Source organism: Mastigoproctus giganteus, chromosome 12 (genome assembly GCF_048544385.1).
Source record: "Mastigoproctus giganteus isolate SK-2022 chromosome 12, ASM4854438v1, whole genome shotgun sequence".
Classification (NCBI taxonomy): Eukaryota; Metazoa; Arthropoda; class Arachnida; order Uropygi; family Thelyphonidae; genus Mastigoproctus; species Mastigoproctus giganteus.
The window spans coordinates 34834609-34848776 of record NC_143586.1 but is presented as its reverse complement, the minus strand read 5'-3'; the positions used below and the strand labels follow the sequence as shown (position 1 = coordinate 34848776).

The following is a 14168-nucleotide window of genomic DNA, read 5'->3' as shown; positions in this document are numbered from 1 at the left end:
TGTATTGCTAAAAAAAATAGTACTGAAACACTCGTTGATTAACTACAAATAGTTACCTATGCTTTTTTCATTTGCAAAAGTAAGTCAAAGATTAGAATATTTGTTCAGTATTTATTTATAACTATTAAATAAAAATTTCAAAAGTAAAAAAATAAAGACAAAAAATTTTAAAAATCAGAAAAGAAAAAAAAAAAAAAAAACGCAAACAAAAACTCCAAAATAATATAAAAAATACTATTCAGAAGAATCATAGAAATTCCCATACAGGATCGATTAGGTATTCTTGTGCGACTGCCCTTTTTGTTTGTTGGTCAACAGCAGAACGATGAGACCACAACCAAGTTTGGACATAAAAATTTGGATTCCATAATTCTAAAGGTGGATAATCACACCACATCGATTGTACAGTAACTGAATCAGACTTCAGATTCGCGTTTCATAGAACAACCAGTTCTAGCATTCAGCTCATGGCAAATCAAAATGCAATATTCGCACGCATCACAGTATATCTCATTCGTTGGATCTCTTTATCTAACACATTGTACTTTAGTAAGAAATGTTCAAGTTTCATTGCGAAATTTATATTTTTGTTTTTAAATAAATTTTTAACGAAATCTTTAATTTTAAAGATTACTATTAATATATATTTTTAGTAGCAATGGGTAAAACAGATATTATTTCTCCCTTCCCTTGATTATGCCATTGTTTCATAATATTAGGTGTATAAATTTAATGATTTTCTATTATGACATTTAGAAAAAGTACTGGAACGTCGTTCTGGTATGTTCCGGCCCGAATACACCACTGCTGCTACCCATATGCAGTAGTTATGCAGTGTTGACACATAACCCCTACGAATATGGAAATCTGACTGTATATATATTTTTTCATTTCATTTCATTATTAATTCATTTTGTTGTTAACTTAAAGAAATCAAGAAGTTGGTTTTTATACATTTAAGGCATTTGATTTCTTTTGGCATAAATGCAGTATATGACACTTACCATTGAGTTTAATACCATCACTTTTGCCTATGCTAAATGGAAACTCAAGCAGCAAAAGTAATATTTGGTCACCACAGCAAAGCTTAGCATCTCCTTATCCTGTCTATTATACATCAGTGTTCTGGGAATGGATGCAAAATATATTTTTGATATATACTTAGATTTTAGAAAAGCTTTTAATACTCCTGAACATAAAATACTGCTGTACAATTTGGAGCAGTGTGTCATTAACGACAAAAACTGCCCTGGAGCAATAAGATCTAAAATTAAACTGAGAAATGGCATTGACATTGACAAATGAAGATTAAAATACGAAGTGTGTGGTACTACAATCAGGGTAGTGAAAAATGAAAAATATCTGGGGGTTATGATGAAGTCAAATATGAAGTTTTCTAAACAATGCAGGCAGGCTGCCAGGGGTTTTGGCTATGATATACAGGAACTTTGCTAACAATGACAAAGAAGTGATTATCTTGTAAAAGGCACTGGTTAGGCCACACCTTGAGTATTGTGTACAGGCGGACTCATTTTAGGAAGGATGTAGACCTGCTGGATCTCTAAACAATGTAGACCCTCTGTCTACACCCTCTGTCTCTCACACATTCAAATTATGCTGTATGCCACACTAAACCTCCACAAGCACTGAATTTTAACAACATAGATGCTGTTGCCTGCTATGAATGAATAATGAAATTTTATATTTTTGCCTGCCAATCTTTTTATAAACAACACTGATTCTTACTACGAATGTCATTCTTTCTTTATAATATACAATTAGATTCCTGAAATATTGTGAGACTTCTTAGAAAAGAAAATACAGAAAACCCATTTTCAATAGGTTACACATCATTCAGCATTTACAATAACATAAACAAAAGGAAAATTTTATTACCAGAATACGTCCATACAGATCTTTACAGTCATGGAAAAACTTGTAAAGCTGCCAAGATGCTGCTAACATTTGAGTACGAGTTTCAATTAATTCAAGTAGATCTGCCCATGAATCATTAACTGTATCTTTCCATTCGGCAATAGTTGCACTGTCTGAGTGTCCTATGGCAATCAATTGATCAGCACTGCTGTTCACAACTGCTACTCTTTCGGTACCCGTCATCTCGGTATCTTGAGCAAATGCTTTAAACCGTTCACGAAGCATCTGAAGAGGGTGAGAAAAAAAACAGAAATCTGTTTTCAAAAATGAATAAACTGCTATATCAGTATTGCTAAAAGATTAATAATAAAATATTTTACAAAATACAAACAAGACAAAACAATTAGTAACTTATGATATTTCGAGCATAACAGATTAAACACTTCCATCTTTGTTTCAAATCTTCTATGCAAACAAATCTTCTTACAGTAATGCATTCAGAGCAGGGATGCCAACCTTTATAAATGGCAGGCTAAACAAAAGGTCTGTGAGGTACATACGGGTCAAATTTTTTTTGGCTTTCCACAATTTTTAGAATTATTTTTAGGATTATTACAATGGTGTATAATGAAAAAATCATTAACAGTTTTGTTATTTATTGTAATATTTATACATACAACATATATATAATTAATTTTATTAATAAGAAAAACAAAATACAAATTCAAGATAAAATTACAAAAATACAATTATAGTAACAAAATACAAATACAATTATAGTAATAAAATACAAATACAATTCCTGTAACAAAAAGTGCAATATTTTATTGCACTTTTACAGTGCAATATTTTATTGCAAAAACAACAGATGGAACAAACTTCCATCTGTTGTTGTGGAAGTTAATAGGTTAAATAAATTTAAGGAGGAACTGGACAAACATTTAGGGGAAATGGTGGTGTGATTTTTATTTTTTTTTTTTTTTTTTGGCTGATGCTACATATGTTCATATGCTTGCTTTCTTGCATCTCATTCCACGATTACTATAATGCTAGGCACCAATTTCACAGGAAAAGATGTAATGAAGCATTTCATCCAAACTGTGTGTAAGGTACTGTACCAGCTGGTGATAAGTCAGTGATGCCTTTGGAGATTTATTAACCATGTGAACTCTTTAAAATCCAGCACCATCAGGAATTCAGATAGTGCTGGATTTTAAAATTTTCCAGATTTTAGTAAGGTTTGTATTTGAGTTTTAGGAGCCTATTTTAATAAATGCAAAGTGCAAAACAACTGAGCTTAAATTACATCTGTAAACATTCATAATGGCCATCTTTTTCTTTCATCTGTTTATGCAGGCAAGATATAAACTGTATGGATAATGCAATGATCTTAATTCTCACAGCATGCCTTTATAATGAGTTGCACTAGTATCAACATTACTTTCAACAGATAGTTTCAGCAATATTACAAATTTGAAAACTGATTTCATACATCACATCAAAACCTCTTTGTGACTGTTTCAGCTCGGTGTTATTACTAGAGACCAACTTCTATCTAATGAGAGACCAGTAATGGAGGCTGACATAATACTCTCATCTTTTAAATGGGCAATTAACCTTTTGGAGATGTCATCTGTTTGTAAGTATTGGAAACAGGCCTTGAGCTTCGGATTGCACATCATACAATTTTATAGCGACAACAGACAAACTGAGTTAAAATAAATTTATTGAAATAAATAAATAATATATACATAAAATACTAAAACAGCGATAAAATAAAATAAAAGCATTAAAATACAATACGATAAGTGTTAAAATACACAGTAGCTTTCGAGACCATGTGCTTCTTCATCAGCTTAATCAGTGAATGGTGTACTCCAGTATATATTGTTGGTTACAATAGCAAAAGTCAGCTGAGCATGATCATGTATCAAGAGTCTGGTGTCGGTAGAACAGAATTACATAGACATTGGATCGCCAGCACTCATCACACTGGAAAACAGTACAATCTATAATGGGGTGCAAGTGCACTCCCCTAGTGCAATTTATGGTATAGCAGACTCTCGATTTTCCGGGATAGATGGTAAAAAAAAAAAAAAAAAAATCCCAGATAATCGATTTCCCAGTTAATCCAAAAATACAGAAGCCCCCAACATACACAAGGGATACATTCCAGGACTTCTTACGTAAGTGGACTTTTATGTAACTCGGAAATGACTAATAACATATTGCTACTATATTATTATTGACAAATCTGAATTCGGTGCAATACTTGTTAATGTTTGACCATTTTCATACATCTTCATTTATTTTAATTTTCTGATCCAAATCAATCACTTTCCTTTTGTTGGTAGATTTACTAGTACCACTGGCACTTATTCTCTTAGTCGGCACAATGATAATGGCCAAAATGAAATTTTCTGTAAAGAACTTCACAGGGTTAAGGTGAAAACTCACTGTTATCACCCCACACGAGCTCACATTTTACTAAAGCATATTTCTGAAGTCACTACCATAAAAACAATTTGCACTTGCTGGTTTATTGGGCTTTTCTGTTAGTGCATCTAATTAATTATAAACGGGTAGCAAACATGATCTTATTGCATTTGCTATAATACCAATAGCTGGAATTCTGTGGGTTTTTATGTTATTATGATGAAATGTGTGTCCCCTTCACTGAAATCTTCAGTCATATATAAATGCATAAATAAATTTTAAGAATCTTCTCTTCTTTCCTATTTTTTTGTTTGTTACTCCGTACCTCATTTGTGCGTGCCATGATCATCGTTATTGATTGCTTATTATTTTTTTTTTTGTTTTAAATTTTACAATCCTAAAAAAAAGGAGGGGGGGGGTGAAAAAAATTTACTTAAGTCCGAAGTTGTGTAAGTTGGGGACTTACTGTATCGAAAAATGTTCAGCAGCCCACGTAAAAAGTATGGTGATAGATAAAAAAAAAAAAACACTTACCATGCACTACTCGGGTGTCCAATATGATGCTTCCCTTTATTTTTTACGATGTCCATTTTAAATGTAATAGCTTCCCTTTATTTTTTACAATGTCCATTTTAAATCTAATAGCTTCCCTTTATTTTTTACAATGTCATATATGGTTTTGGTCACCAACATTATAATAGTTCTTTAGAGATTTAATGGATGCGGCATTTTCAAACTTTTGAATAATTTCAAGTTTCTGTTTAACTCAAAGCGCAGCTCTTTTGTGTTTTACCCATCACTTTCGCGATTTCTAAACAAAAAAAAATATTTAATATAAAAAAAAATTGACATTCCTAACATAAATACCGAAACAAAATTTGTCTTTTTGCGGTGCAACGGAACACAAGAATCAACTCGATGCACTAAAACAAACTAAACATTTCTTCTTCTTCTTCTTTTTTTTTTTTTTTTTTTTGAGCAACGGTGTGAAGACAGCAGGGGTTGCAAGATAATAGGTACATTATCTCCCAATGACTACTTATAACACGCTCTTGTCACTTATTTACAACTTGCAAAACATCTGTTTATACCTATTCTAGTTATTACTTGAATTTTATGATTTCTGGTTGATTTTTTTTTTTTTTTTTTTTTTTAATTTTGAGTCTTGAACTGTCCCAGTTAATCCAATCCCGGTAAATCAGTGCCGGTAAATCCCAGTATGTGCAGTGCCTCAAGCCATAAGCGCTGGCAATAATCACATGAATAGTTAACGATTTCAATAACCCCTCGGGGTTAAGATTGTGTTGCTCAGCCCAATAATGCTTCGTGACAGCAGAGCATTCAAAATCAGCGGTTTGAAGAGCCACCTCATGTTCAGAAACCCGATCTTTCAATCTTCTGCTGGACTCACCTACATAACGCCCCTCACACTCCGGTATACGAAGCCACTCTGTAGGAGAGAAGGAAGAGGTGTTTTCACCTTAGAAATAACAGACTGTAATTTCCTCCCTCTCCATCATATACAATGCACACATTGTATATGATGGAGATGCGAAATCCTAACAAGGTGTTCTGATATGACTGGATAATAGGAAATGTAGGCAGTAGAAATAAATTCATTGATGCAAGATTGCACAACAAATTCGTGAGCCTGTCTATCTAGAAACTGAGGTGGATAATTGCAATTTGAAAGCTCTGCCCTAATTATGGAATTCTCCAATTGCCTGTCACCAATCGAACTAGATTGCACCCAAGCACGGGAGAATAAAGAGTGAGCAGTGGTAGGAAAATGACCAGGGTCGTGCGCAGACCCATAATTGGTAAATTGGCCTGTGCACATTGGCTTCCTAAAAACGGAAGTTACAAAATGTGAACCCACGTATTGGACTAAAACATGCAAAAAAGGAAGAGTATTATCAACCTCTAGTTCAATTGTAAACTGAATGACAGGTAACAGGGAATTGAGATATCGCAGCAATAGAGTTTCTGATCCCCAAGGGACAATGGCAAAGATATTGTCAACATAATGACATCAGAGTGACAGGAACAGGTAAGTTCAAGAAAATCTGACTCTCAAGTTCTTCCATGGCGATATTGGCCATGATAGGACTAACAAAGGCACCCATAGCTGTGCCCTGTATTTGGCAAAACAGAGTCATTGAACATGATCACAATGCCCCCTGTCAAACACAGATTGAGAGCAGTACAAATATCATCTGTAGTGATCAAGGTTCTGTCTCCCAATGTAGTATCCCTGCTCAAAAGACATCTCATATGGGCAATAGCCTATTGTGCAGGAACAGAAGTGAAAAGAGAAACCACATCAAAGGAGACTATAACTTCACTTTCAGAAATAGTAAAATCTTTAATAATACACAAAAAAAAAACATACTACTGGAAACAGTGTAAACAATTTTCCCAACAAGGAGTGCTAATAACTTGGCAACATACTTAGAAAGTTCATACGTAGGTGTATTACAATAAGAAAGAAAGAAAGAATGTGCGGCAATCCCTGTAGTTTAATGGACTTCCAAAGATCCATAAACCTGACATTCCTTTACACCCGCAGTTTTATGGGCATCCAAAGATACATAAACCCGATATTCCTTTGCAGCCCATTGTTTCTTGTTGTAATATACCTATATATATGAACTTTTTCTTTTCACTTTTGTTCCCGTATAACAGTTCACTTCTGTACCTGTATTAAGGTAGAAGGGAAAACAATGCAAAGAACCTAAAAGATGCATTTAATTATCTGAAATTAAGGGCTGAATTAATAAGCCAGTCATCAGAAAATAAGCTATAAGGGAGAAAAAAATATGATAATAATTAATAAATTACAAAGAAATAGTAAGCAAATAGAAGGCGGGAAAATAATTTGATGTTAAAAATTATGTACATGCAATCCCCGTATAACATGGTACCTCTACTGATGTTATGTGGTTTTTAAGAGCATTAGCAACTAAGGCCATATTGCTCCGGTGCGGTGGTCATTCCCTGACCTTTCCACATGCTCCGTGTTTGGTGGTGACGGGCTTGAACCCCAGTCTAATCAAGAAGCGTGTGCTACGCACTGCTGCTCCTTCCCACCTGGCTACGGAGGCGCCTTGGTATCTCTACAACACGGTTAGAGAATTTCGGCAAAACTTGCATGCATAACACGGTATTTTTGAGTTTTTGTGCGGGAAGAACCCTACTATTATGTTGGATGTAATTTTTCAACATTTCCACTTTTTTTTTAATCTCCGCTGTTGACTTGCTAGTCAAAAAAAAAAAAAAAAAAACTTTTTGAGAAATCGCTGTTTTTTTTTTTTGTGCTATTGAACTTGTGGAAATATCTAGATTTCAAAGTTTTATTACTATTGGATTGCACACTAGGCCATCCAAAAGATTTAAGTCGTCCAAACATTGAAGTTATGTTTCTACCACCACAGTTGTACTAAGTTAACTTCTTTCATCCAGCTATTAGATCAAGGCATTATATCCACCTTTAAAACTCGTTACATCAGAAAATCATTACAATGGATTTTAGAAAAAAATTGATTCCGAATCTATTGAAGTAATGGAGGCAGACATTTTTCAGTTGTGGACTGTATCAGAATCATAGAAGTAAACCGCCAACGTTAAATGTGTGGGGGAAAATGTATGGTCAGAGTCAGTTCATTCAGGAAATATGGTTGAACCGGCAGAAAAAGGAATCAGTGCGACAGTAGAATTTCCTACGTCAGTAGGAGGAGGAGAAGGTTTTGATGATATGACTACTGAAGCCCTCGTGGGTAGCACAGTTGATAGAATCGCCTTCACAAGGAGTGGAAAAGACCAGAGTTCGAATCCTGTCGTTGATGGGAGGAATTTCAGTCCTTTCCACAATGCGGCTTAGTTAGTCGGGCTCAGGTGAAGGTAGCATGGTTTTCCCCCCAGAATCTCAGGTTTTTATATCCAGCAAAACAGAAAATCTACCTCAGGATACACGCAATGTATAGACAATATATGCAGAGCAATATGGCCTTGGTCGGCAATGCTCCTAAAAAATAAGAAAAGAATATGATTACTGAAGACGTTCAAGAATTACTGGTAGAAAATGAGACTGATAAATTCTAACCTTCCAAATTTTATGCTAAAAAGCATACGGGAAGGAATAATATTATCCCAGCAATTAGAATCTCATTTTTTGAATGCAGACTCTTGAATGAAAACAGCCCAAAGTTCAAAAGGGAGCTCCAAAAATGCTTAGTTCCATATGATGAAATTCACAAAAATTTATCAAACAAAAGCAAACAAAACCAACAGATTACTGATTTTTTAAAGAGAGCCGAGGATACAAGAAATCTAGAATGGTGTATTTTTGTTAACATTTTATTAACGAAATAGTGTATTTTTGTTAGCTTTTGGAACATAACCCCTCTTTTTGAACTTTTTCATAGTCCAATATAACACAGTTTCACAACACCACATTTTATAGGAACCTAACTACCGGGTTTAAAAGGCTTACCTGTATTGTGTGGATTGATCCATAATATCTGTTGTTGTTTTTTGGTTTTTAGAAGCATTAGCAACTAAGGCCATATTGCTCCGGGGAGATGCGGTGGTCATTCCCTGACCTTTCCGCATCCTTCGTATTTGGTGGTGACGGGCTCAAACCCCGGTCTAATCAAGAAGCGTGTGTTACGCACTGCCGCTCCTTCCCACCTGACTACGGAGGTGCCCCATTATATCTGTGCCCCAATCTGTAAACTAATGGAACTTCACTTTATTACTTCTAACGTAAATATATATAGTAGTAGTACAGGCACGTGATGCAAGAAAGCAGGCTTATGTAGCATCAGCCAAAAAAAAAAAATTTCACACATCCATTTCCTCTAAAAGTTTGTCCAGGTCCTCCTTGAATTTATTTAAGCTATCAACTACCCGGTGGCTAAAAGCAGATTTCTGCCCATCCATTCTACAACTGCATTTCCTTAATTTGAATTTATGCCCCCTTAGGTTCGTAATCTGAACATGTGGAAGGATCCCATCAGAATTCATCCTGCTTAATCCATTCAAGGTCTTATACACCTCAATCAGATCATCTCGCAGGTGCCTTGTCTCCAGACATTGCAATTTGCAGAACTAAAGCCTTTCTTGGTAAGAGGGTTCCTTCTTTCCCCTCACCAATCTTTTAGTTCTTCTCTGTACTTCCTCAAGCAAATCTACATCCTTCCTAAAATTAGGCCTCCAGATGTATCCATTAATAACATAGTTATCAACTATGTTAATAACTTGACATAGTTGTATATTCAGAAACAGTTAAGATATGTGAATAGTTCAATTCAAGCTGTATCACCAAGTAAATGGATTAAAAGATAGTGTTTTCAGATTTGTGACTACTCAAAAGTTTCAGCCCAAAGAGGAGTCTATCAATATACACCGATGAGCCAAAATATTATGACCAGCGAGTCGTTATGCAAATTGAAGCAACTGCAGGTGAACAGCGCATGAACGGGTCAGCACAAAGTATAAAAAACACCTGATACTGAGCTCCATTAATCAGTGTTACTCTTGTTCTTCAGATAAGAAAGGCAGCAGGCTTAAGCGAGTTCGACAAAGTCCAAATTTCAATGGCTAAACAACTGGGTCAGAGCATATCGGAAATGGCACAGCTGGTGGGATGCTCACAGTCAGCCATGGTTAGTACCTACCAAAAGTGGTCTGAGGAGGGAAAACCCACGAACCACCGGCGAGGTGTTGGACAACCACGGCTCATCGATGCTCGAGGTGAGTGAAGGCTCTCCCGGATGGTACCTGGTAACAGAAGGGAGACTGTGGCACAACTTGCCGGTAATTCGAATGCTGGTGACGGGAGTAATGTGTCACAACACACAATACATCGAACTCTGCTGAAAATAGGGCTGGGTAGCCGCAGGCCGCTCCGAGCGCCCATGATAATCACGGTTCACTGGTGACAGCGCCTACAATGGGCACGTGAGCATCTAAACTGGATCTTGAGTGATTGGACGAAGGTCATCTGGTCCAATGAATAATGTTTCCTGCTGCACCATGTGGACGGCCAGGTACATGTGCATCGTTTACCTGGGAAAGTGATGGTGCCTGGATGCATCGTTGGACAAACACAAGCCGGTGCCGGCAGTGTCATGCTTTGGGCGATGTTTTGCTGGGATATCCTGGGTCCAGTCACCCATGTACTGGGCACTCTGATGCCTACCACCTACCTAAACATCATTGCTGACCAGGCACTCTTTCGTGGCAACGGACTTCCCCTCTGATGGTGCCGTCTTTCAGCAGGATAATGCACCATACCACACAGCCCGGATTGTTCGAGACTGGTTTGCAGAACATGGGGAATACTTCCAGGTATTTCCCTGGACTCCAAATTACCCAGACATGAATCTCATCGAGCATCTGTGGTTTGTGTTGGAACAGCAACTCCGATCTGTGGTGTCTCAACCACAGATGTTACAGGATTTAAAGGATCTGCTGGTTTCTTGTTGATACCAGATACCACAAGACATATTTAGAAATGTTGAAGCATCATTGCCTTGCCGGGTACGAGCTGTTTTGGTTGCAAGTGGAGGACCAACATCATATTAGGTAGGTAGTCAATGTTTTGGCTCATTGGTGTATTTCTAACAGTGAATTAGATCTGAAAGGAGCACATGCTAGACAGTTTTCAATCCAAAACAGACAATGATATGTAAGGAAGGTGTGCTGCCAAGAAAGGACAACCTCCTCTTTCCTGTTTCGGCAAAAACCAGAATTCCATATGTGAATAAAATCATTTTATTCTGTAGACTTTGTTGCATGGCTGGTATCTTTCATTTTAATGCTTTTATCACAAAAATAACTTTGTGTAAGATCTGTATGTGGGGTTATTTTTACTTCTGATTTTAATGTTTCCATTGGAATTTTTGCTATTCCATCAGCAGAGTTGTTACAAAATAAAGAGAATTTCTCAGCCGCTCAATTTGTTGTAAATTGAATCACTAGGAAAGATAGTGTTGTTGAATGTAAAAAACTAACTTTAAGTCTCTTATCCAGACACATGATAGTAATGTCACTATCCAGTGATGTATCAGAGCTATTGGCATTCTATTCTAAGAAGAGTAGCCTTGTCTTTTTGAAGTTCTTTTCACTCCAAGTGATTTTTTTTAAACTCCAGGTCATCAGACACACTACAGGGAGGGCAGAAGTGCCAGTGTAATCAAACAAAGTTCAAAAACATTTTGGAAGAACAGCTACTACAAAATAAGCACATTTAATAAGATCCAAAACAAAACAAAAAAAAAAAAAAAAAAACCCCTACTGTGTAAACACTCTAATCAATCACAATTCATACAGTGAGATACTGCTCTGTCACATAAAATTCCTGAAACCTCAGCCACCTGCATTTTGTGTATCTCATGAGATCTGCTTATAGATATTTTGTTTAATAACAATCCACTTAGAGAAAAAGTGAATTGGCACAAAACGGTGTGAGAATGGAACTTTGTGTGAGTAATGAACTTCTGGGACAGCTGTAGGTTTGTTTGTTGTTTGTTATTTGGTTTTTAGAAGCATTAGCAACTAAGACCATATTGCTCTGGGGATATGCGGTGGTCATTCCTTGACCTTTCCGCATCCTCTGTATTTGGTGGTCACGGGCTCGAACCCCCGGTCTAATCAAGAAGCATGTGCTACACACTGCTGCTCCTGGCCACCTGGCTACGGAGGCGCCAACAGCTGTAGGGTCAACATGTTTTGGCTATTTATCTTATCTGGACATCTGTAGGAGTAACTATGCCACCCGAGAAAACCTTTGTGAGCTGACAATTCAACATTTTAGTTCCCTTCCAGTGTTGTCGCAAAGAACTTCTTAACTATTGGAATAGCCATTGAGATCCCTTTGCCATGCCTGAAAGTTACTAAATTATAATCAACTTAATTTTTCTGAGATTAGGAAAAAGATCAGGTGTATGTTCCTCTTTGTCCCTGTCCTTTCTTCATGGTATCAATGATTTGAAGTAGTGAAATGAGGTTGGAAGAGTGAAGAAAAGCTCAGCAAAGTGTGGCAGAAATTTCCAAGAGATATTCCCCAGTGGGAATACATCTTAAATCAGGTGCAGAGATAGAAATGGGTTCATATTGAACATCTGTAGGCTTCAAATAAAACAAGAAATTTCTTTAACTCTGATACAAAGGATGCTTCTGCTACAGAAAATTGCCTCGTAATATATTTTTTAAATATTAAAAATCTCTCGTATATACATAATATGTTCAAAACGTTTCCAGAATTGCATGCTGGTATTCAAATAGTTTGACTATGGCGATTTAAGGTTCAGTACACACAATCATGAGGCAAGATTTAGGGATGCATCACACGTATTCGAAGTTTATTCCATTTGCAGTCAGACAATCAAACGGACTGCAGGAAAACTATCGTAGGTGATTTGTTCAAAAAATCTATATCTGTGAGAGTTCCTTTAATGTGAAGTTTTTGCCGGCATCCCTTCTTCCGGGACATCTTCATCCTTTTCGTCACAACCACTTTCCTGATATTTTAGCAGTAAATCAGCTCATACACCAACCATAAGAATAAGTATTTTACTGTAACTAAAATATTTACAGAAACTGCTATTATATTAAATTAAATTATGTACATGTGAAAAACATTAAAACTGTGATAAAATCCTTACGATAAAATATTTAGACAGGAGGTACCCTTCCTTTCTTGGATGTACTGGTCTCTAGGATAGGCCCTAGGCTTAAAACCTTAGTGTTTAAAAAACCTATGTGCAGAGGCCACTACACCCATTATAGTTCAGCACAAGCTGGGCAGCATAAGAATAGTGTAGTGAAAGCTCTACTAGATAGAGCAGGGTCACACTGCACTACCTCTGAGGACAAAGAATGTGAAATTAGACGAGTCACAGCAGACCTTAGAAAATGCGGATACCCCCAGAGGATCATAGACAGTTTAGTAGAGGAATAGAGTCCAACCGTCAGGAACCGTTTGTTCCTGTGGCTACCACATACATTCCTTACTATCTGGGCCTTACTGAGCATCTTGCTAGAGTTTTGCGAGGTTATAAAACACGCTGTGTGCAGCTTCCCGGGCAGGGGTTGCACACAGTGTTGTCTCAGGTAAAAGACCCAATAGCAAAGGAGCTGAGTAGTGGAGTAGTATACAGGATAAAATGCCTGGACTGTGGGGAATGTTATGTGGGCGAGACAAAACGACGGCTCAAGGATCGTCTGGGGGAGCATGCAAATGCTATAAAAACTGCTGATTACAATAAGTCTGCTGTGGCCGAACATTTTTGGGAGAAGCAGCATCAAATCTCCCCAGAGGATGCGGTTATTATAGATCGAGCGCATGGGTTCTGGAACCGTAAATGGCTCGAGAGCCTACGAATCTGTTCATCCAACTGCACTATTATGAATAGGGACAGAGGTATGCGTATGCATCCTCTGTTTGAAACTATCATCCTAAGTACGGATGAACGGTTTTGATTGACACGTTCCCGAGCTGTTTCCGCTTCCGGTTCAGACCATGCGCAACTGCACCACGTGTATAAGTACCGTGAGCCTGTTATATATGGACGTGCTGCAGGAAGTTTTGTTACTGCTGGGGTAGGAAGCCGATGCTTCCAAAAGCTCCAGAGATTTTATCGTTTTTATCGCTTTTAATCCGGTTTATTTTAGTGTATTTTATCGCAAGGATTTTATCACAGTTTTAATGTTTTTCACATGTACATAATTTAATTTAATAGCAGTTTTTGTAAATATTTTATTTTATTTTAATTTGTAAATATTTTAGTTATAGTAAAATACTTATTCTTATGGTTTGTGTATGAGCTGATTTACTGCTAAAATATGAATTT

The 14168-nt window shown here is 36.8% G+C and overlaps 1 protein-coding gene across 1 annotated transcript in view; it reads right to left on the bottom strand.

The window, feature by feature from the left end:
• The window catches only part of LOC150076876 (spectrin beta chain-like), an 800006-nt gene that overhangs the window by 255617 nt on the left and 530221 nt on the right, over window positions 1-14168 (bottom strand). The window contains exon 34 of the mRNA XM_090386889.1: window positions 1897-2160. Coding sequence (XP_090243015.1) covers window positions 1897-2160 — 264 coding nt within the window. The remainder of the gene's footprint in view (window positions 1-1896; window positions 2161-14168) is intronic.